General features: G+C 47.5%; 1 protein-coding gene across 1 annotated transcript in view; it reads left to right on the top strand.

The window, feature by feature from the left end:
* Positions 1–23369, top strand: part of LOC144738571 (dystonin-like) — a gene marked incomplete at its 5' end in the record, with an annotated part of 29933 nt that extends 6564 nt beyond the window's left edge. The window contains 45 exon segments of the mRNA XM_078621573.1: positions 4149–4310; positions 4396–4566; positions 4794–4960; positions 5256–5415; positions 5613–5939; positions 6073–6157; positions 6230–6471; positions 6717–6923; positions 6999–7118; positions 7192–7299; positions 7363–7581; positions 7657–7860; positions 8047–8278; positions 8508–8743; positions 8829–8942; positions 9014–9115; positions 9673–9774; positions 9902–10075; positions 10188–10343; positions 10474–10617; positions 10619–10672; positions 11186–11314; positions 11955–12125; positions 12842–12997; positions 13223–13432; positions 13522–13641; positions 14113–14282; positions 14430–14589; positions 15300–15494; positions 15584–15712; positions 15882–16025; positions 16291–16479; positions 16593–16722; positions 16876–17039; positions 17789–17951; positions 18027–18181; positions 18256–18330; positions 18442–18459; positions 20608–20688; positions 20690–20726; positions 20973–21038; positions 21722–21912; positions 22120–22230; positions 22683–22806; positions 23113–23369. Of these exon segments, the coding sequence (XP_078477699.1) occupies positions 4149–4310; positions 4396–4566; positions 4794–4960; positions 5256–5415; positions 5613–5939; positions 6073–6157; positions 6230–6471; positions 6717–6923; positions 6999–7118; positions 7192–7299; positions 7363–7581; positions 7657–7860; positions 8047–8278; positions 8508–8743; positions 8829–8942; positions 9014–9115; positions 9673–9774; positions 9902–10075; positions 10188–10343; positions 10474–10617; positions 10619–10672; positions 11186–11314; positions 11955–12125; positions 12842–12997; positions 13223–13432; positions 13522–13641; positions 14113–14282; positions 14430–14589; positions 15300–15494; positions 15584–15712; positions 15882–16025; positions 16291–16479; positions 16593–16722; positions 16876–17039; positions 17789–17951; positions 18027–18181; positions 18256–18330; positions 18442–18459; positions 20608–20688; positions 20690–20726; positions 20973–21038; positions 21722–21912; positions 22120–22230; positions 22683–22806; positions 23113–23369 (6831 nt within the window).
* Between the last annotated feature and the right edge of the window lie 872 nt (positions 23370–24241).

Raw genomic sequence — 24241 nt, 5'->3', positions numbered from 1 at the left:
ATTATGAAACACTTCTTCCTTTAGAGCATCAAATAGCTCACAGCTGTGTGCATGACACAGATCTGACTGTCTAAAGATGTAGGTCAAGGGATTTTTTTTTTTTTTAATAAGGGGGTGCAGGGCTCACATTGTAAGACTTTATCCATTTGGGTTACATGGATTAAATTATTATTGGGGACCGGTTTGGTATCTGTGTGGACGCTGGGTGGTTTCCTGCCTCTTTGTCCTCAGCAGGCTGCTTGGAGAAGACTGATCCTCAGCTGCTGCTGGAAAAAATTCCCTTTGTTTTAATTTGTTCCAAGACTTAGCATCAAGGTTGTCAGAGGACGCAAAGCAGCGTTTATTCTATATTTAGCTGCAGCAGTGTGAATGCCAAGAAAACATTACAGACTTGTGTCGTGCTCTGATTTGCAGTCAGTGCGTCCGGCTCTTGTTACTGTAGGTAAGTGGGCTTCGCTGGCAGCCGGTGGGAAAGAAATAAACAGAGAAAGACAGCGCTTGGATTCATCTCCCTTATGGGCTTTTACCATTTTAGTCAAGTTAGGGACGCAGCAGACTTCACGTGCGGACTTTTGTTTTTCACATGAGATGTGCGGAGGCTGGACGGTGCACGTCCATCTCAACGTCGATCTTTTTTTTGTAGCGTGTATCGTCTTGTAGATCGGTATCTTTATATTTTGATCTTAATGTACATCTTAAATGGCAGATGGGTGACTCAGCAGCACTGGGGGTCGTGTGGGGGTGTTCAGACGTTACATCAGTGTCTCCTGTTACTCAAACTGGCTCCTCTCAGAGTCAAACTGGTGAGAGAACGTGTCACTGGAACAACGTGGTGTTGTTGCTGACTCATTTCCGCCTTGCAGACAGCAGAGAAACATCAAACCCGAGCCGGTTGCAGCGAAAGCGCTTTGTTTTATTGATTGTGTTGATGAAGTACAGGTGTCCGTATGCGACCTGGGCTCACATATCAATTAGTCCTCACATTAAAACCGATTCCAAAGAGCAGTCACAAGTGATACGTAGCTCATGTTCACTTGATGCAGAAGTTGTCAGCTGGTTGAATTGTTACCGTCAAGTACAGTCAGACAAAATGACGGGTTCAAGTCAAATGAATATTTGCTTTCGTCGCACAGTTGCAGTAACTTTCAGACACAATAATGATGTGCACAAGTCCCAATATAGACGAATAAATTACTTTCTATTCTATTCTGCTTTTGAATATATGTGTATATCAGTGTACACACACACACACACACACACACACACAGGTGCCAACCTGTGGGTTAGGTGCAGTCGGAAAAATGTTCTTCCTCTGACTGGAGATTTGATGTTGACCGACGCTGTCAGCAGATGATTGGTGGACGAAACTCAGTGGTTTTGCTGCTTCAGTGTCTAAATAATTCACGTGTGCCATGAATTAAAAATGAAGGCCAGAATGATTCATTCATTTATACAAAAACTATTTCAAAAGAGTTTCAGTCGCTGAACTGCTGATTTATCTCTGCCACCGGCCTCTTTCCGTCTCCGTTTACGCATGCAGAACTGGACAAAGACGTGGGGGTTGTTTGGTCACTGACGGAGCGACTGGGGTGCAGGCAATCCAGGAAACAAAATAAATGCCTTTCATTATCTCCTCTTCTCCCACCTCGGTCACTGGACATAAAAAGCCCCTTCATGCACTTGGCAGAGCTGCCGGTGTTAAATTACCTGGGACCTGTGCCTCCCCCGGCATTCCAATGTAATTAAGAATATCTGCAGGGTCCTCGGCAATCATCCAGAATAAAACAGGGAGAGGAAAAAAAAAACGTGTATCTATTTCAGAAAGGTGTGATGTCATCGGAGTGACTGTTGCTCTGTAGGCTGTAGAAAAGGCTGAGAAGCCCCCCCCCCCAACAGACACACACACACACACACAAACACACCCTCCCAGTTTGCTCACTGAAAAGAAAAAGAACCAGTGATTGTGTCAGGATGCAGAGGGTGGCTTAGAAGTGTAGTCATATGGGACATAAAGGGGAATTAGACGTTTGGGTGGGGTGGGGGGGGGGTTATGTGTCCACCAATCAACATGTGCCGGAGTGGCTCTCAGCACAAATGGAGTTGTGCAGATGTTGTCTGAATAATGAGCGGGGGCGGGGTCTGAAACCTTCTGCCAGGAGGGTGTCTGTCACTGCGAGGGGAGCGATGAGGGAGGAAGGCCGGGCTGTTTTGTTTATCCCGGAGTACCAGCGCTCCGGTTCTCACAGAGACGGCAGGATTTCATCTGTGGATACTTCACTTTGCACTGGACGTTTTCTCGGTAGTGGATGCTACGAGGATTTCAGGGACGAAAGAAGCACTTTGGACCGGATGGGATGAACTAGTGTCAGCCAAAGGAGCATTGTTGGTATAGAAGGACTGGATTCATGTTTACTGGCTCTGAAGCTGCTTTGTTTTGTAATACTTTCACAAGTAACTTGGTAATTGTGCTCCGTCATTTTTGAAGCGTCACTTTTTTCGTATTTATTTGTTCTCAAGTGAACAGAATACTTTTGCACACAGCGGCGCCTCTTGTAAATGTGCAACTCTCTCTTTCAGTAATTTTCGTGCACTAAAACAACATACACCTCGAAGCATTTCACTCCAGCCGCAGTGTTTTCTTTGTACGCTTAATTGTTTTAACATGGGGAAACCTCTGAGCAGACCAGACTGCCTCAGACAAAACCCTTCCTGCGTTGGGAAGGGGGAGGAGGAGGACCTGAACATCGATGACTGCTACGTGCCTCAGAGGTCCATCTATGACACCGTCCGGCTCAATGAGCAGATCGACTCTGGTTCTAAAGGCAGCTTGTCGTCTCGACACTTCACGGGCACGTTACCTTACACCCACCGCACCTTAGACCTCAGCACCCTTTGTGGGAATGGAGTCCTCCCCACCTCAAGTTCCTTTGAGCTCCGAACCCGTAAACCCGCCACGCTGGACGAGCGTGTCGTCTTTGACGGACTTAAACTCAACGGGAACATGAGAGCGACTGACACAGTGTTACCTCGGTCACGGCTGCAGGCGGGAGAGAAGAGGGAACATCCTCCTTATCGGCGCTCGTGGCGGACCTTCGCCCCCTCCAACTTGTCCGAGTACACCAGCCGCAGTGGGATTTTGTGCTCTGGGAGTGTGGAGAGGCCCGGATTGACCGGTGGCAGGAGTATGACCAACTCCCTGACGTCTGAGGAGGATTCAGGTCTGTACAGCCCGACGGTGGAGAGGGAGCGCCGCGCTCACCAGGCCCACAAGAGAGTGTGCACGGGTACCAGAAGTCTCTCATCATCAGAGGCGATGCACTTCTCTGGGGACCTGAAGACAGGACGATCGCTCAGCTCAGAGCAGGAGTTTCCCTTTTCTCCTGCCCGGGATAATCTGTCGTTTTACCACAGTGGGAGCCTCGTCCAGGAGCCGCTGCCGACACAGCCGGGTGTGGTGAGCGGCCCGATCAACGGAGAGAACAGATTCTCCTCGGGCAGGTCATCGAGGACTCAAAACGAGAGCTATGGAAGGCGTTCCAGGACTCTAACAGACTACGATGAGCTGTCCACAGCTGAGCTGGTGGAGGATGCGTCATCGGTGGACTGTGAGCTGGTCAGTGTGGTGGTGACACAGCCCGAGACGTACGGGAACTCTGTAACTCTACCCTTAGACCGCCGCCGCCAGCCAGCAGAGGTATGCGGCGTGCAGCAGGGAGTGTCTGAATACACCATGGAGGAGCTGGAGGAGTTCCTGCAGTCGGTCGAGGCCTGTCTGCCCAAAGATTTACACGCACTCCAACACGCAGGGGGGGCGTGAGCTTGAGGCCTTACTGAGTGTGATCGCTGCGTGTCCCGAGGTTGACCCTTTGAGACATTTCTCCCCTCAGGTGCCCAAACTGGCTTTCAGTTTTAGCTCGTGATGTGTGTGTGGGGATGTGTTTGTCTTCATGGATGAGTGAGGGATTGAAGTGTCACCTATGAACATGTTTCCTCTTTTTCATTCAGTTTATTGATGACACATTTGCAGCGGCGCAAGGCGATTGGTTTTGTTGACGTTTTGTTTACTAGTGTTTGAATCAGTCACGTTGTTCCCTAAGCTGTAACACCAGACCCCACACATTGTGACTGATTTGTTTTGGGGTTTCTAGGTTTTCCAGAAAGAGGAGATTGATCCTTTGCAGACGCAGCTACAAGACATCAACTCCCTCGGCCAGGGTCTGATCCAGAGCGCCGCCAAAGGCACCAACACCAAGAATCTGGAGGACGACCTGGAGGACGTCAACGCAAAGTGGAACACTCTCAATAAAAAGGTTTGACAGTTGCTCTCGACAGAGGCGAAGAGAGAGGACGGTTTCATGTGGCTTTCAAACAGGTGACACATCTTTTGCTCGTCAGATCGCAGAGCGTTCAGCGCAGCTGCATGAAGCCCTGCTGCACTGCGGGAGGTTCCAGGACGCTCTGGAGTCGCTGCTCAGCTGGTTGACTGACACCGAGGAGCTTGTAGCCAATCAGAAACCTCCTTCTGCCGAGTTCAAAGTGGTCAAAGCGCAGATACAAGAGCAGAAAGTACGTGGCTATCACTGCATGTAAAAACACGCCTGAGCGAAAAGCACCAGTGATTCTACTTCAACATTATGACTTAACCATTCATCTGCTGACCTGACACCCGGTGTTAAACACGAATGCACTCTGACGTTAATGGGTCATTAATTTGTGCCTTTGATTCACTGCTTTTCACTGGTGTCGGTTTGAACGGCGCCCGATAAGTCTTCTCCTTTGTTGCTCTCCGACAGCTCTTACAGAGGCTGCTGGACGACCGCAGGCCCACAGTGGAGCTGATAAAGAAAGAGGGAGGGAAGGTTGCCGAACTGGCAGAGTCTGTGGATAAGGAGAAGGTTGCAAAAGAGATCGAGTGCTTGGGGCAGAGGTGGGACACGCTGCTCAAGAAGGCTGAAAACAGGTCTGTTGAATACCCTTAACTCTGAATGCACCACAGAATTTACAGTTGTACAGCTCCAGCCTCAGTGGAGTTCAGGCTTTTGGAAGTTCTTTTTGAAGCTGCAGACCTGACACTCATATTAATACCGACAGTCAGTGTTGGGAACGGGTCAAACATGAAGGGAAAAGCATTAATCAAAAACCTTGTGACGTTAACCAGCTCCTGGTGGTGGTTTTGTTCTTCTCATGGCGGATGAGAACATCCAGCAGATGCATTTCCATTATTTAATCTCCATTGTCTTTCTCGAATATGTCAGACACAAACAGCTGGAGAGCATCTTAGTGGTCACTCAGCAGTTCCACGAGACGCTGGAGCCCCTCAGCGAGTGGCTCGCCGCTACAGAGAAACATCTGTCCAACTCTGAACCCGTCGGCACGGAGACGTCGAAGCTGGAGCAGCAGATCTGTCAGCACAAGGTGGCGTCCATCATCTGTAATCTTCACAACATACGACAGCTGTCTCATCTTGTCCTGCATGTCACTCATCATTTAAGTTTCCATTATTTCCCATTTGGTCAATTTCAGTTTTATATGTTTTTTTTTTGTTTGTTTTGTCTTTTTCTGTTCGTCTTTTGTGTTTCCCATCGTCTTGGTTTCCCGCCCTCCTGGGTCAGGCCTTAGAGGAGGAGATCATGAACCGCAGTAAAGACCTGTTTCAGGCCGTCAGTCTGGGTCAGACGCTCAGAGCTGTGAGCTCCGTGGACGATAAGGACTTGGTCCAGTCCAGACTGGACGCGGCTCAGGCCACGTACATAGAGCTGCAGGAGCGCTGCAGGAGGAGAGCCGACATGCTGCAGCAGGCGCTGGCCAACGCCCGCCTGTTCGGAGAGGACGAAGTGGCGCTGATGAACTGGCTCAGCGAGGCGCACATGAGGCTGAGTGACGTGTCGGTGGACGACTACAAAATAGACATTCTTGAAAAGCAGCTGGCAGAACAACGGGTACACGCTCCTCCTCAGGCCGAGCATCATCTTGTTCTGACATTTATCATGTTTCAGTTGGTTTCAGTCTTTTTTTGTCGTTGTTTAATTCACAGCGAAAGGTTTTCTGTTAAAAGTCATCCTTTTTCCTCAGGCTTTACAGAGTGATATCGAGCTGAGGAGGAAGAACGTCGACCAAGCCGTCTCAAACGGGATGGAGCTGCTGAAACAAACAACAGGCATGTCCAACATGGGACTAAAACTAACTGGTTCACCGAACATCCTCTCATAATAATTTCCTCTGTTCACAGGGGATGAAGTGGTCGTGATCCAGGGAAAACTAGATGGAATAAAAACAAAGTATGCTGAGATCACCTCCATGAGCGACAACGTGTTGAAGATGCTGGAGCGCGTTCTGGGCCTTTCCTCAAAGCTGCAGCAGACCCACGAGAAGCTGGGCTCCTGGCTGGAGCAGGCAGAAGCTCAGGTTAATGACTTTACTGACCAGGAGCCGGTCGGTGAGCAGCTCCTTCACGCACAAAACACACAGAAGGTAAGAAACCACAAACTACTGTGTGCTTAGCTATGATTGACTTGGATTTTATTTTATTTAGTCTAATGCCTATAACTTTCTTTCTTTCTTTCTTCTTCTTATCCCAGCTTATCTTATCTCATGAAAGTGGTTGAGTCGTGTTCGTTGTGAATTTCTCTGTGACATCAAATGCAGTATCCATCCATCCATCCATCCATCCAGGCGTAGTGGTAACGATGTTCCTGTGTGTCCTCCGTCTCGTCCAGGCCTTGTTGAAGGAGACCAAAGAGCAGAGGCCTGTAATGGACAAGCTGAACGAGTTGAGCAGTTCCCTCATGGATTTGATCCCCTGGCACACACGAGATGGTCTGGACAAGCTGGTGACTGAGGACAACGAGCGCTACCGCGCCGTCTGCGACTCCGTCACCCAGCAGGTCGACCGGATCAACGCAGAGATACTCAAGTCGCAGCAGGTGAGTCCGAGATATAGTTGAGAGAACTCCCCCCACCGGCTCCAAACACTGAAATGTTGTTTTGTCTGTTCCCAGTTTGAACAGGCGGCTGACGCCGAACTCGCCTGGCTGACCGACGCTGAGAGGAAGTTGCTGTCGATGGAGGAGATCAGACTGGAGCAGGACCAGACTTCGGCCCAGCTGCAGGCACAGAAGGTCAGCGTGTCAGCACAGCCTCCGTCCAAAGAACGTGTTGTCTCAGCCACACTCACTCTGCTGGTCTCTACAGATGTTCTCGATGGACATCATGAGGCACAAAGACGCTGTGGACGAGATTGTGAGAACAGGAAGAGCCATTATGAACAGCAAAAACCCCGAGGAGAAAGACGTCTTGAAGGTGAGGCAGAGCTGTTCGTCCGGTTTGAACACGGCGCTGACACCTCCTCTCTGTGTCCGTCAGGCTAAGACCCAAACGCTCCTGGAGAAGTACGGCGTGGTCAGCCAGCTGAACTCAGAGCGTTGTCTGCAGCTGGAGCGAGCTCAGTCTCTTGCGAGCCAGTTCTGGGAGACGTATGAGGAAATGGGTCCGTGGCTTCAGGAAACCCTGCGCACCTTCAGCCAGCTGCCGCCGCCGGCCATCGAGTACGACGCGCTGAGGCAGCAGCAGGAGGAGCTGAGGGTAAGAACCCGTCAGACAGACGATCGCGGTCATCTCTGGAAGCAGAGTGATGGAGATGTTTCGTGTCCTCTGCAGCAAATGCGCGAGCTGATCGCTGAGCACAAACCTCACATCGACAAGATGAATAAAACCGGACCTCAGTTACTAGAACTGAGTCCAGTGGAGGGCGAGTCCATCAGAGAGAAGTACACGGCCTCCGACCAGCTCTACTCTCAACTGAAGGCCGACGTCAAACAAAGAGCCGCCACGCTGGACGAGGCCATCTCCAAATCTACCCAGGTAGAAATGAAATCATACTGGCACTTTGTAATAGAAGTAAACCAGCGGTTTGTTACAATACACACATCACAAGGGGCTTCCTGTAAGAGAAAGTCAAGACAAAGTAGAAACCTGATGACGAAATCAAGACATTCTAGGTGGACGGACTTTCTTACAGATTTAGTTTCTCCTCTTGTTTCGCACCAGTTCCATGATAAAATCGACCCCATGCTGGAATCCCTGGAACGGATCGCAGAGCGCCTGCGTCAGCCTCCCTCCATCTCAGTGGAGGTGGACAAGATCAGGGAGCAGATCGCGGAGAACAAGTCCGTCTCCATGGACCTGGAGAAGCTGCAGCCTTCGTATGAGACGCTGCGTCAGCGTGGCGAAGAGATGATCGCGCGAGCCGAAGGCACCGACAAAGACGTCTCTGCCAAAGGTGACAAATCATCTCGTTTGTCCGTTTTAAGGCATTTATCAACTTTGAACTCAGCTATCCATTGAAAGAGAAGTTAGAAGTTAGTTTTGACCAAACACCCAAAACTTGAGTGTCATTATTTCACAACCACAGATACAGTAGATAGACCAAGAGAAACCAAATCTTTTCTCTTTTCTTTTTTGTTGTTTTGAATATTCCTCATCATCGTCATTGTTCTTCTTCTCATCAGCTGTACAAGACAAACTGGACCAGATGGTTTTCCTCTGGAACGACATCCACGCCTTGCTGGAGGAGCGGGAGGCCAAGCTGCTGGATGTGATGGACCTCGCCGACAAGTTCTGGTGCGATCACTGCGCTCTGATTGCCACCATCAAAGACAGCCAGGACCTGCTGCGGGAGCTGGAGGAGCCCGGAGTCGACCCGTCTGTGGTCAAACAGCAGCAGGAGTTTGTGGAGGTCCGACGCGTACAGACGTTCAGATGTTCTCAGAAACTGCCTGAGACCGGCTGTGAGGGTTAACTCCAGCTTTTTACCTCTGTAGGGCTTCAAGGAGGAGATCGATGGGCTTCAGGAGGAGCTGGATGTGGTCAGAAACCAGGGGGCTGAGCTCATCGCCGCCTGCGGGGAACCCGACAAACCTGTGATAAAGAAAAGTGTGGACGAGGTAGGATTTCTTCTTCACCTTTGTAAAGCTGCACAGGCCTCACGCTCCAGGTACTAATGTTCCATGTGCAGGTGAATTCGGCGTGGGAGAACCTGAATAAGACGTGGAAGGAGCGGGTGGAGCGTCTGGAGGAGGCCATGCAGGCTGCGGTGCAGTTCCAGGACGGCCTGCAGGTACTTTGACCACTGCTGAACTGGAATCATCAACCAACAGTAACAAATGGTCCCAAAGAGAGACGTTTCAATGGAAATACTCAAAATCCTTTGGTGTACTTGTCTTAATATTATTGAGTACTGTTGATAGTCATCAAGAAAACATATTTATCCAACAATAACAACAATCTGTTGAATCAAATGTCAGTGTTTGGTAGCATAGTGTTGGTTGAATTGTGGTTTTTATCTCACTTTAAGTGGTAATGAATAGAAGAAACACCTGTGTTCATTAAGTTTCATTCTATAAAAAGCTGAAACCAAACCGTCTTTTTTCACTTCATTAAAAACGCCGACCGCACTGCTCGACGCAGACGCTTTAATTCAAGTGACTTTTACAATCCTTTTAAATGACGACTAGTCAGGTTTTTTGTTGTTGCTCATTTTAGTTTGTGTTGCGACTCTCAACAACCGCAGATTTATCTCAGAGCACAACAAGACGCGGCGTGTGAAACCGGACTCTGTGTGCACTAAAGCTCGGCGTGTCCCAGTAACATTGGTCTGTCCACCTCCTCTCCCAGGGAATGTTTGACTGGGTGGATATTCTGGAGAGCAAACTGGACTCCATGTCGCCTGTGGGCACAGACCTGGAAACTGTCAAGCAGCAGATTGTAGAGCTCAAGGTACCGTGATGAAACGACGTCTGTGTACTGAAACTGCATCAAACCCTCCGAGAAATCACCTCATGCATCAGCAGCGCTTGCTTGACGTACGATGAGCTGCAAAGACTGTGTGTTGGGCTTTCCCCAGGAGTTCAAAGGAGAGGCGTACCAGCTGCAGATCGAGATGGAGCGTCTGAACCACCAGGCCGGCCTCCTGCTGAAGAAGGTGACGGAGGAGGCCGATCGCTGCGCCATCCAGGAGCCCATGTCTGAGCTCAAGATGCTCTGGCAGAACCTGGATGAGAAGATCATCAGCCGACAGGTCTGACACATCGTGGAAATAAAATAGGGGACAACCTTGTCATAAACTGTCGGGATGTTCGGAGTCATGTGATCTCTGCCCCAGCTAATGGTTTAATCTGTCATTAATCCAGCACAAACTGGAGGGAGGCCTTCTGGCTCTGGGACAGTTCCAGCATGCACTGGATGAGCTGCTGGCCTGGATGAGCCACACCGAGGAGCTGCTGGATGAGCAGAAGAAGGCCGGAGGAGACCCCAAAGCCATTGAGATAGAGCTCGCCAAGCATCACGTAAACATCATTCCTGTGAACAATCAGAGTGTATAAAGTCTGAGAGGAAAATGAATGAGCATCAGCAGCTCCACATGACAGTCTATTCCCAAATTAGTGAGTGAAGAAGAACCTCTTCCCGTCTCTTCAGGTTCTTCAGATCGACGTGTTGGCTCACAAATCCACAGTGGAGACTGTGAACAGAGCAGGTCGGGATCTGGTGGAATCTAGCGCCGGGGAGGAAGCTTCTTGTCTGCAGAGCAAACTGGAGAATCTGAACCAGCGCTGGAAAATCCATCCAGGAGAAGACGGAGCAGAGGAGGCAGCAGCTGGAAAGTTCTCTGCTCCAGGTATCAAACCAATCCATTTCCTGTTTGTATGGAGCAATCTTCTTTATTAGAGGAATGAGATCATTTCTGCGTTGGTTTACTATCAAAAAGGATTTTTCACGCATTTTGTGCATTTCAGACATTACTAAATAGATAAGATTCTTTTATATTTATTACGAGGATCTGTTGTTTTTTTTTTGGCAGCACTGAGCGTCTCCACTGACTCAGTCGTGCCAAATGTCTGTTGTTTGGTGCCAAATCCTTTGTTTGTTTTGAAAGGGGAGACACGTTCCTTTTAATTTTAGTCGATGTAAAAGGCTAAATGCTCACAGCTCAATGAAAAGTTTTATGAATTACTTCCAATCTACTGCACCTCGGGCGTTTCAGTCTACAGTTACGACTCACTGATACTTGTGGGAGCTGATTGAAGCCCAGGACTTAGTAACAGTGACGTCCTCCCCACCGAGCCTGAGGATCCTAACAATGAGGGTGCGTGACACCTTTTGTCCTGACTCAGGTTGTATTGTGTTGCAGGCCCAGGGTTTCCATGGTGAAGTGGAAGATATGCAGCAATGGCTGAAAGACACAGAACGTCAGCTGTTGGCATCAAAGGCTGTGGGAGGCTTACCAGACACGGCCCGGGAGCAGCTTAACGCCCATCTGGTATGTGTTTAACCCTATGAAAGGCGGCGTACAGATGGCAGGCTCACATGGAGACAAGTAGTGTCTCCGCCTCTGTGTTTTATCTCAAGTGTGAAAATTAAATGACACTGCAAAGTATGAGGGGTTTTTTTTCTTCTCTTTTCTGATCATTAGGAAACTGAAGGCACGAGTGCAATTTTAATTTAAGAGCCTACTCAAATAAGTTGAAACAGTAAAAATAATAATATAATCAAATAAGATACATATTTCCTATTATTATTATTATCATTATTATTATCAAAATGTTCATTTCATCTAAAAATATGAATATTAGGGTAAACGTCCATATAAACTCCATTATATGTAAACTAAAATGTTACATTTTTATTTTAATTTTGATAATTGAAGCCTTCAGCTAAAACTAGCTAAAAATCTCAAAATATTACAGTATTTTGTGTGAGATTTGAGTCAACCACTAATTATGTAGTTTAAATACCATAAATCTCAAATCTGAGATACAGGATTTTGAAATATTTCAGTGTCTCTTTAATGAATCTAAAATATATGAAAGTTTCACTCTTTGAATTAAAAATTCAAGGACAAATAAATCTTTCTTGAGAGGCACCTGTAGTCACTGTGCACCGCTCTTGCCCCCCTACAGGAACTGTGTGCCGCCCTGGAGCTGAAGGAGGAGCTGTACCAGGAGCTGATGAAGAAGGGTCAGCAGCTGCTCACCATGGCGCCCGGGAGTCCGGACAGCAACATGGAGCAGGACCTGACCAGTCTGAAGGACAAGTGGAACGCTGTGCAGGCGAAGGTTGCTGAGAGGAAGGTACGGAACCAATGAGAGCTGCTGATGTAGACTGGAGTGAGGATACAGGAAGACATTTCACTGTAGGTCACGGCAGTCGTCGCTCATATGTTGCCATAGCAACTTCTTGTAAGAAATAACTGACATTTGTGCGAAAAAAACAACAAGTAGACATTGTGACATATTTCAGACAAACCTGCCACTCTCACTACAAATATGGAGCTCGTCCGCTCGCTGCAGATTTACGTTGGTCCTGTTCCCAGAAGTTGTCTGGTGACTCTTGGAGCTGCACAACATTACAGCCGTTCGCCAAACACTCAGCAGCGCCGCTGGTCCAGTGAGGAGATTTCTAATAATAGATCTGGTTCTAAACAGGATACGTGAAGGCAAAGCGCCATGACCCATAGCGCTCACGTCTGTAATGTCATTAACAGCCATGTGCTGAGCTTCTTCTGCTGGCTAACAGATGTTTTTTTAGCTGATTCATTATGTAATTAAAGACCATCATTACATTTCTGCTTTATCATCACCATCAGCCTCAGAGATGATAACTTCCTGTCTAAACAGGGGGCATGTTGGTCCTAATTGTTTTATCCTCCCTTTATCTGGTGTTGTAGTAACTGATCCATCACGGAACAGTGTGATTCGGCCTCTGTTCCGTTTATTACAGCACAGGAGCCTCTGGGCTGTTTAACACGGAAAGAAAAAAAAAAGCACGGATGTTTTTATGTGTGCAGGTGAAACTGGAGGACGCTTTGACGCTGGCCACGGACTTCCACAACTCTCTGCAGGACTTCATCAATTGGCTCACGCAGGCAGAGCAGACGCTCAACATGGTTTCACCCGCATCTCTTATTTTGGAGACGATCATGTTTCAGATTGATGAGCATAAGGTAAAGAGTTACACAACATCTGATACAAAACAAAACGCTGATGGCAAGACTTTGCATTGAATTCATTGTTGTGCATTATAACGTCTTTAGAATATATCTACACACACACACACACACACATAATTAAGTTGCAAGCGTCTGCTTGTGTTTTCATTCAGTGCTTGCACACATGAATTGATGGTTAATAGTCAATATTTGTGTGTGTGTGTGTGTGTGTGTGTGCAGATGTTTGTGACGGAGGTGAACTCCCACAGAGATCACATCATTGACCTAGACAAGACAGGCACACAGTTGAAGTACTTCAGCCAGAAACAGGACGTGGTTCTGATCAAGAACCTGCTGCTCAGCGTGCAGAGCCGCTGGGAGAAGCTGGTGCAGCGGTCGGTGGAGCGAGGCCGTCTGCTGGATGACGCCAGGAAACGGGGCGAAACAGGTGCTGCAGCGTATCTCTGCTGAATGAAGTGAGTCCGAGCCTGAGACAACAAAGACATCGCACTCACAAATGTGAATTTGTCTTCCCTTAGTTCCATGAAACTTGGAACAAACTGATGGAGTGGCTGGACGAGTCCGAGAAGACTCTGGACTCTGAGGTGGAAGTTTCCAACGACCCAGGCAAACTGAAGATGCAGCTGTCACAGCACAAGGTGCCCGAGCGTCACACCACTGGAGCTCTGGAGCTCTGGAGCTCTGGACATGTACTACACATCCAACCAGCGTTGAGAGCTGAGTGTAAACAACAGTGAAATCTGTTGAAACACATTCGTCATGCTTCTGCTCCCGTCAGTGTTGTTGAGGCAGATTGTGCTAATCCTGACATAATCCCAGAATGGAGTGAATCTCTCAGGGGTAGCCCTGCTTTTGGATACTTTTAATCTCTTTGGACCAGTGGCTCTTGAGTTTTGACCTATTTTTTTTAATTTGTTTTTTAATTTCTTCACACAGATTAAGATTCTATCAGACTTACAGACAATAGAAACACTGACAGTCCAGTGTTATTCAGTAAATAATGGACGATTAGTTTTGATCTCACTGTGCAGTTTGTATGCGTTCCTGCTGCACTGGGCAGATCAGACAAATGATGTATATATTGATTTATATTTGGATGTCGCATACAGGAATTCCAGAAAGCACTGGGAAGCAAGCACTCGGTGTATGACACCACCGCTCGAACTGGCCGCGCCCTGAAGGACAAGACGTCTCTTCAGGATGATAATCAGAAACTGGATGACATGCTGAGCGAACTCAGGGACAAGTGGGACACTGTCTGTGGCAAATCCATAGAAAGGTACGAACACGCATCTCTGATTAGAGTCAGTGAGATGACAATGAGTCCACATAGAAATTGTTATTTTTTTCTTACTTCATGACTAAAACCTCGGTGGCTAGTGTTCGGATGAGGTCTTTAAGTCTCGTGGACGGTCATTTCCTGCAGACAAAACAAGCTGGAGGAGGCGCTGCTGTTCTCTGGACAGTTCACAGACGCTCTGCAGGCTCTCATCGACTGGCTGTACAGAGTAGAACCTCAGCTGGCTGAGGACCAGCCGGTCCACGGAGACATCGACCTGGTCCTCAACCTGATAGACAACCACAAGGTACAACACACACACACATTGTCCCAGGTGTTTGCTCCGAGTGCTTTTATTGCATCTCTGCATTGAATCAAGTGAATAAATAAAACACTCTCAGAACATGTCGCTGCTGGATTACAAAGAACACAAAGGTTCAATAGAAAGTCTGGAACAACCTGCTTTCATGTTCCAGCAGCCTTGTCTGAATAAGTTCAGCTGCATTGTAGCGTCTTCACAGGCAAATGGTTGATAAGCAGAGACCCAGGTCAGGACAGCTGTAACTGGAACCACTTCTTTGTCTTTAAACCTTTCATACCGACAGTAACCCCGGCGCTACATTCACTCTAGCATACTTTGGTACCCTAATTACGTGACTATTATCAGAAAACGTTGGACCAGTTACTGCAAGTTCAGAAGTTGCAATCCACGTCCGAGTTGCTGTCATTACCGTAATGACTCACTGGCATCCAGTATCAAATCAAATGGTGTTACCGTGTTAAATATGAATACCCCGGAACTGTAAGTAAATATTTCTCAGAAAAATCCATCAATGAATGTTCACGTGTGTAGTATAGTGAATAAATTATATTTATTTAAGAAAAGTAAATAATTAGTGAGAGAGACAGATGGAAGTGATCAGATATGGTTTCTCGCCCTATAAAGGGTTAAAGACCACAGCATCTGTTTAAGATTCCATCTGAAGCTGAGTCCAGTTTGTTTCCGGGGCTCTGCAGGTTTTCCAGAAGGAGTTAGGGAAGCGGACAGTCAGCGTTCAGGCCCTGAAACGTTCCGCCAGGGATCTGATCGACAGCAGCCACGACGACTCCTCTTGGGTCAAAGTGCAGATGCAGGAGCTGAGCACCCGCTGGGAGACGGTGTGCAACCTGTCCGTGTCCAAACAGGCCCGGCTGGAGCAGGCGCTGTGTCAGGTACCGCACAGACCCCCCCCCCACACACGTACAGCGAAGACCAGGTCATAAAATCACCACTGCTGGTGCTGACATGCCATCTGCTTCAGGCTGAGGAGTTTCACTCCACTGTTCACATCCTGCTGGAGTGGCTGGCCGAGGCTGAGCAGAGTCTGCGTTTCCATGGTAACCTGCCGGATGACGAGGAGGCCCTGCGGACACTGATCGACCAACACCAGGCAAGCGACGTACTTAACTATGCTTTGAACCTGTTCTGGCTTGTTGTTTATTTATGAAGAAATGGCTCAAAAAATATGCTTCAGTGATTGTTTACGAACTGCAGAAAAAAACTGACAGGTTTTTAAATGTGCTGGGGAGAAGTCAGTTATTTCTGTTCTGCATTTGAAGGAGTTTTTGAAGAAACTGGAGGAGAAGCGAACGCCTCTGCATAAAGCGACCAGTATGGGAGAAGCGATTCTGGGCCTCTGCCATCCAGACTCAATCACAACCATCAAACACTGGAACACGATCATTAAAGCTCGGTTTGAAGAGGTGCAGCACACACACACACACACACACAAACACACGCACGATCAAGCACCGCTGCAGAATTCCTACAAAGTCATGTAATCCGGGCGTCAACCATCTTCGGTGTGTTGATGCAGATATGCTGCGCAGAAACGTTCGAACACAACTGATGGTGGTAGAAATGTAGGGGTGTGGTTTGCTGCCTTGTCCCTTGTCAGCCCGTCTGAGTCGCCATGTCTGATCAGGTGTGATCCTCTAACGTGTGGCCCGTGTCCTGTTGCCGGTGCAGGTGCAGGCGTGGGCGCGGCAGCACCAGCAGCGACTGGCCGCCGCCCTCAGCGAGCTGCTGGCCACTCAGCAGCTGCTGGAGGAGCTGCTGACGTGGCTGCAGTGGGCCGAGTCCAACCTCAGCGACAAAGACAGGGAGCCGCTGCCGCAGGAGATCGAGGAGGTCAAAGGTCTCATTGCAGAACATCAGGTGAAGACAACTCGTGTTGTTTTTTTTTAACTTTTTAAATGCTAACACAAGCGTATTCGCTTCCGCCATCGCTGTTCATTTGAGGTTTGACCGAGTGTTGCTTCACCGTGCAGGCGTTCATGGAGGAAATGACCAGGAAGCAGCCAGATGTCGACAAAATCACAAAGACACACAAACGGAAGGCCGCAATGGAGACTCCAGTCCAGTCTCAAATCCCCGTGCTTGACAAAGGAAGAGCTGGAAGTACGTATGACAGAGTTTGACCTGAAGCATCTGGCCGAGTGTTGAGTCACACGACATCCTCAGCACCTGGAATGATGTCATCGCCTGACAATTCCTCCGGATGACGCGTTTCCAGAGCAGACCCTTTGAAGGCTTCTCGTCTTTCACTTGCAGGAAAACGTTCCCCCACGCAAACCATGTACGCGTCGGCGACACAAGCGCCCATCGAAACCAAGAACCCCCGCGTCAACCTGCTGGTCAGCAAGTGGCAGCACGTGTGGCTGCTGGCGCTGGACAGACGGAGGAAACTCAACGACGCTTTGGACAGACTGGAGGAGGTAAGTCTGTCGCATTTAAAGGGAAATCTGCACAGATTCTCAAGGGTGCACTCATTGCTGTTGTAAGCAATTCATGCAATAAATCCCATAATTTCTATAGACTGAGAAATCTGATTAGTCGTCCACGCTGAGCTGTGCCGGCACGAAGAGGCAAAGTCCTTTTAAGCCCCCTGCTCAGTGATGTACCTGTAAATCTCGTGTTCAGATTAAAGCTAACATGCAACAACAAGTCACACGATAACAAAATGTCAGCGGCTCCGTGAGGTCAAAGGCACGTCGGTGACGTCCTGTGGAGCAGCTCTACGAGGTGAACGAACACGAACACTAAAGGACCACGAGGTGACAGAAAAAGTGTTATTTACTCAGAAGTCATGTGTCTTCTCATCCCTGCTGGTCTCTGATTAGTTTCCAACACACATACACACACAATAAATTCACGCTCTGTTTGCCTCCAGCAGCAGATTCTGGATGATCCCATCCAGCTGCAGCCTGTCTGCTGCGTTCATGTCGAGTCAGCCAAACACCCGTGAAATGTGTCCGTGACATTTTTTTGGTTTTGGAAGTTTGGATGCGAGCCCAGAGAATGAATGACGGACATGTTGGGATGAGAATATCTGTTGGTGTCGCCGTCCAAGTGGCTCTTTTGTGACACAGAGTGCTGTTGTCACCCTGATGAACGACACAAATGTTTCCTCTTTGACCTACAAACATTTGAACCTCTCATCTTGAGTCGTTTTGTCTCCGTCCAGTTGAAGGAATTTGCCAACTTTGACTTCGACGTGTGGCGGAAACGCTACATGCGCTGGATGAACCATAAAAAGTCCCGCGTCATGGATTTCTTCCGCCGCATCGACAAGGACCAGGACGGCAAGGTGACTCGTCAGGAGTTCATCGAGGGAATTCTCTCCTCCAGTAAGTGTCCACAAGACGCACACAGTACAAGCTGCTGCCGGATGCTGCCGTTAATACGACATTATTCTTTCCCAGAATTCCCTACGAGCCGCCTGGAGATGAGCGCTGTGGCCGACATATTTGACCGAGACGGCGACGGCTACATCGACTACTACGAGTTTGTCGCAGCGCTCCATCCCAACAAGGACGCTTACAAACCGCTGACAGACGCAGACAAAATCGAAGACGAGGTAGCTGAAGTTCTCACGTCGATAGAGGCGTTTGCGAACGTGCACTCGGATGAGACGCTGAATGTGTTTTTCAGGTCACACGTCAGGTGGCCAAATGCAAATGTCCAAAACGGTTCCAAGTGGAGCAGATTGGCGCCAACAAATACAGAGTAAGTGGATTTCCACCTGTTAAAGGAACAGTTGTGTTCCTCTGATGATGCTGTGCAGGCGAAGCGACAGAACTCTAACGTGTATTTCTCTGTTGTTCGTCACATCACCAGTTCTACCTCGGAAACCAGGTACATATTAACGCCCTCGTCATCTCTGTCCCCCTCTGCCTTTGTTTTTATGATTTGCCTTGTTTGCTTTGTGATTACCTGTGCCCAGACCCTTGGCTTACGTTCCCAGACTGGAACTCAGAAGTAGGAGTTAAAAGTGTTTGTCTTATTTGACTTACGTGAACATTGGCTGTAAAAGAAACGAATGTGTCGGCAGATTTTACAGATGATGACACAGAGTTAGTTTCCAAACAATCAGCACGTAGTTCATCTACTTTTGAGTTTCAGAAAATGCGGTATTAACATGCTAAACCCATTCCAGCCCCTGTTTGTTTAAACTCACCTGCTGGGCGCTTTGGGACAGTGACGCTGGATGTGTGCACCATGTTTTACCTCGACACAGGCTGGACATACTTCTGTCTAACTGACACTGTTTATGTTTATGAATTTGTTTTCTCACATCTGGGCGCCGTCGATGAGTTCAATGAGTAACTTCTGCTTTTCATTTGTGTGCATGTCGCAATGTAAAACTTCCTCTAAAGGGGTTCATGCGTCCACGTGGGATGAATAAGTGAGGGTGTGACAGTGGTGGTGTGTTTTCATGTCTGACACAACAATGAATTGAAATAATTCTTTTGACAGTTTGGTCTGGTTCACTGCTTACATGACTCCTTAATCGGCGATGAGACAATAGCAAACAGGGAAAATCAAAATCTTACCCCTCACCTACACGTTGCAGTTTTGGAAAGCTGTATTTCTGGTAAATGGTCATTCTTCAAATGTTTCTTGTGCCTCTTTTCCTCCAGATCATTATTCAAACTCCATCACCTTTTAATGTATCTGATCACTTAGAATCACCAGTGGCATCGAATCATTCTGAGAATCATACAGACTTGTTCCCTGTTTAAGAGATTTGATCGAGGTACCGGGCACTCAGTGGAGGGTCATCAGTGTTTGCTCGTGTCTGCGTGTCACACTGTCGTGGATTAGACAGAAATGATCTCATTCCTCATGTTGTTCTCAGTGTGTCGTTGGACTTAGCTGCATTGGTTCTGCATCAGTGTCAAAATGCATCCTGATTTGTAGTCATAGCACGCGGTGGCGGATTGCAGGTGGCTGCTGTATGTGTGTCCGGTCATGACGTGAGTTTGTTATAGACGTGAAGCATGCGGCTGTGATCGTCCTGCGTGACTTTTGTTCCTTGTGTTTAAAAAAGCAAAAAAATTATAATAATAATAATGGTCATTTCCAGCTGAATCTCTTCCACTCGAACCACTGACCTGCCGAATCAGGCTCGACACCAAGCTGTCGATGGTCTGCCTGGTCAGACCTGGCTGGTCAGGTGAAGGCAAATTGCTGTGCAGCAGCACCTCCTGGTGGTCAAGTGATGCACTACACTTTGTGTTTTTTTTCAGGCTCAGCTGTTATTTGATCAGTGACAAATACAAACAGCCGAGTCAGAATGATTATTCTTGGATCAAAAGAATGGAGCCTCACTCATCTTCAGAGACAGGAAGAGACACGGTTCAATCAGGATCTAAATTAAAGGATAATTAGGTTTAACCCTGAGGAGTCAACCGGATCAAATGACACAACTGCTTGCGTTGATTGTTGATATTAACGCAGAATTAAATGGATTTGACAAATATTACATGTATATGTATTAGAAAGACTCTCCAGGGTTAAAGCTCTTCATAATCACATGTAAATCCTGGAATGGTCCGGTTCATGAATGGAAGAGAACCAGTTGGACTCTTCTCTGTGTGATTTGTGTCCTTGAGAATGAAAATGTAATGTGTCAAAGTCCTGCTTGTGCAACCTTGTGCAACATGAAAAGGAAGTTCGACCTGAAATGGGCACAAAGCACATACGATAGATTTTTCATTCAGCCTGGAAAAGGGATCAGAAAGGAATGAATGGCAGAGTGAAGATTTCTCTGCTGCAGCTCACCTCCAGGTTAAGTCCAAACAGTTGTCAAACTGTCAAAAGATAAACCTCTCTGTATTTCATTATATATAATATTAATAATATCACTAACACAAAATGGAATAAGTGTGATTGTCCAAAGCGGTCTAGTTTTCTGTGTTGCCTGGGTTGAAACCTGCAGGAAAGCACGTACGTGTTCAGTGTTCACAGCCGACTCCTCTGTTTTCCCGTCATCTGCCGCAGTTTGGAGACTCTCAACAGCTTCGTCTGGTGCGCATTTTGCGCAGCACTGTGATGGTGCGGGTGGGGGGTGGCTGGATGGCTTCTGGACGAGTTCCTGGTGAAGAACGACCCCTGTCGAGGTGAGTTCAAAAGTTCATCACCAGATGCTTGAAAATGTGTTTCACTCAGACTCTGGGACACTTTGCTGAAGGGTGGAGAGTATTTAGATGCTGCTGATTACAGAGTTATAGAACTTGTTTGATGAAAAAACAAGACAAAGAAGAACACGAGACAGATTAGCGATGAAAACACGGTGCTCTGCTTTCTTTTTCTGTAACTTCACCTTCTTTCCTCCTGCTCAACATGGAAAATATCATTTCTTCTAGTTCACCACCACGGGAGCAAAATGTTGCGCTCGGAATCAAACTCTTCGATTACTCAGTCTCCTCTAGGTTGGCAAATCTCACACTTTCTCACCTTGCTCCATGAACCCACCAGTGGTATGTTTGTCTGCACATCCGAGCGCGTGCTGCTTGTGTTGGTGTGTACATCCTCATACGCCGGCACTCACTCGCCTCCGGCTGGTTTTTCGTGCATGCAGTCCTTCTGTGAGTCACATCACCTGCTGGGGATTTTTCCCGTCGAGGCACAAACACAGATATTTTCTGCCTTTTGTTTTTAACCCTTCTACCACTCTCAGCATATGAATGGAGATTTATTTTTCGGTTTTGCTTTAAACATCATCCTGCTCAGAGATGCTGAGCTGCCTGTTTCCATGAAGCCGGTCGTTGTGAAGAGGAGATCAGTGTTCACTTGATGAACACTGTGCATGACATTTGTTTCAGCAAATCGTTTTTTTTTTTTTTCTTAGATTTGCAATTTGATGTGAGAATCTTAATTCATCACATGATTGCGTGCGGTGTTAAACCGAAGAACTCTGTTGCAGCAGTCGTTGGACTTCTGCAGGACAGTTTGGAGATGTGAAGCTGCATGAGTTGGTGTTTTTCTCACCGTGCTTCATTTTCATTCCACTTTTATTTGAATTCACGTCGAAACATTTGAGTCCCTCGTGATCATCAGCGCCGCACCAATCCCAAAACTTTGCAAAGGCTCACTCTTGTGTGTCGTCTCTCAGCTAAGGGCCGGACCAACATGGAGCTGCGGGAGAAATTCATCCTCCCTGAGGGCACCACGCAGGTCATGGCCAGTTTCCGCTACCGAGGCCGGCGATCTCGGCCCTCATCCAGGGGGGCGTCGCCCAACAGGTCGATGTCCAGTATGAGCTGTGCGATCCCATCGAACCCGGCGCTGACCAGCGCACCCAAGGTGAGCGAGGGCCGTCGTCCAGTCACCTGCGGTGTCTCCATTCTGCAGATCGATCATTCCACCTTCATTAGTTCTTTCCTCTCATTTATTGATGGTCTTGATTGAACTGATCATTTCGCCGTTTATTTCCTGTTGCTCCTCTGATTTTCCATCTCATTTTGTTGTTGAGTTGTGAATCCATCCTTTTGATTTGCCATTGTTCCCCAGACCTGCCAACACATAACCCGCAATTATGATAAGCCCTGGCTTACAAACAGCAAACCCTCCAGTCCTCTTAAATCCTCCGACTCCTTTGGGAGCCAAGGTTCATCCTCAGAGGTATCGTCACAAACACCACGTGGAAACGCCGAGGACCCAACTGACATCTGCCACCAAATTATCCAAAACTGTGAAGGCGTAGAAGACTTTATAGTATTTGTGATTGGACTGAAAGCGGATTGCAGTTGGGTCTTCTGCAGCTTCTGCGGTGTGGTGAATCATTTGTTGTTTGATGTGAGAAAGTAACAGCTTCGCTTTTGATCAGTGAATGTGTGATTGTCTCATAACTGTTCAGATTTACCTAATTACTGCTAATTAATTACTTAAGTACTTCCTGCTGAGTTGGCAGAATTTACAGCTATTTTGAAAATAAGACTAATACTATAATGACATACACACTCTTTGAAAGTGAATGAGAACGTGTGTCCAACCTGGTTGACTGGTTCATTGTTCTGCTTCATGTTGACCCTCACTGAACAAACAAACCTCTGACTGTGGACTGTCTTTTACAGAGTACACCAGTTCAAGGCAGCAAACTGCGTCTTCCAGGATACTTGTCGGGAAAAGGATTTCAGTCCGGCGAGGAGGGAACGTTGATCAGCGCCGCCGTGCTCAAGGCTCGAGCACAGACAGGTGGTGAGTCCAAGTGGAGTGATGTTGACACACGGAAAAATCCCCAGACTGCTGTAAATATATATACATAGATAGATAAACTACTGGGATTTGTAACAATAATTACAGTCAATTAAGTCTTAAGGAACACACAGTAGAAAAGGAAGTGGGAGATGAAATCACACCAGCTCATCAGTCATCGTGGTCAGTCGTATATTTTAAGGTGGAATTGTAAAACGATATACTCGTAGTTCTGCGAGCAGTTTGTGCACTGCAGTGCTGCTCGTTAATTTCATCGCGTTTCATCCCTTCATCATCGTGTCGTTTTAGATTCAAGGAAAATCCTCAGCCGACCTGGAAGTAAAGCCGGAAGCAGAGGGAGCAGTCGCAGAGGAAGTGACGCCTCAGACTTCGACATCTCAGACATTCAGTCGGTGTGTTCAGACGCATCTGAGACCGTTGGCGACTCGATACGAGCGGCGCCGCGCTCTGCTTCCCGCCAGCACGGAGGTAAGCCCTCCAAGATCCCAACTCCACAGAGAAGAGCCACGCCCACAGGTAAACTGAGCAAGGGATCCAAACGATAGTCGGTGGCCTTGAAAAGAAGAAACCGAGGAGCTCGTTGCACACCGAACACATGACGGACACTGGAAATGATCTTATTTAAAGAGCAAATGTGTTGAGTGTTATTTAAATTGTTGCTGAGATGTAAAATATTCTGGTGAAATGGTTTAATATTATGTGAGAATGGAATGTTGTTGGCCAGGAGTATGTGTTTGTAATGTATTTAATTCTTTTGTGAACAAATTGTTTTTATCGTATTTTATTTTACTGACGCAAAGCCTGGGAAGGTTTGATGAACACTCGATGAATGAACGTGTCTGCACACTGATGGGAGGTAACACGCAGGACTGCGCTCGGAGAGTTACTGAATGTACTGTAATTTATGTGCGCTGATGTTCTGAGTGCATCCTGGCTCCATTTGAGGCACTGCAATTATCTCCTCAAGTGCTATAATATACTGCCAACGTGCGTTTTAAGGGCAATGCAATATAACTACACTAAACCCCAGAGCACTGCAGAAACTGTCAACAACACTATTAAAGACAAGTAGCAGAAACCTTGATATCATGAGGTCCTCCACGTCCTGTTTGTTTGTCAGCAGCCACTGCTTTGTTCGACCGCCTCACAGCAACGCTCGCTTTGACCTGAGCAGGCGCCACTTCCTGTAGACATTTTCTCGTGCATCTGTGTCAGTGTGTTTCATTTCGTTAGAGATGAGAATTGTTACTGTAACTTTACTTTGTAATAAACCTGCTTGCAGAAAGCCGCCTAAGAACGCTGAGGACCAGATTATTGTCTGTGTTGTTTGTGTGTGACTATTAATGAATGAAGCAATATATGTGTGTATTTTTGTGTGTACAGTATATGTAGGTATGTGCGTGTACATCCATACATA

The sequence above is a fragment of the Lampetra planeri genome, unplaced genomic scaffold (assembly GCF_965212315.1).
Source record: "Lampetra planeri unplaced genomic scaffold, kcLamPlan1.2.h2 scaffold_1057, whole genome shotgun sequence".
In the NCBI taxonomy this organism is placed as follows: Eukaryota; Metazoa; Chordata; class Hyperoartia; order Petromyzontiformes; family Petromyzontidae; genus Lampetra; species Lampetra planeri.
This window is presented reverse-complemented; position numbering and strand designations above follow the sequence as displayed.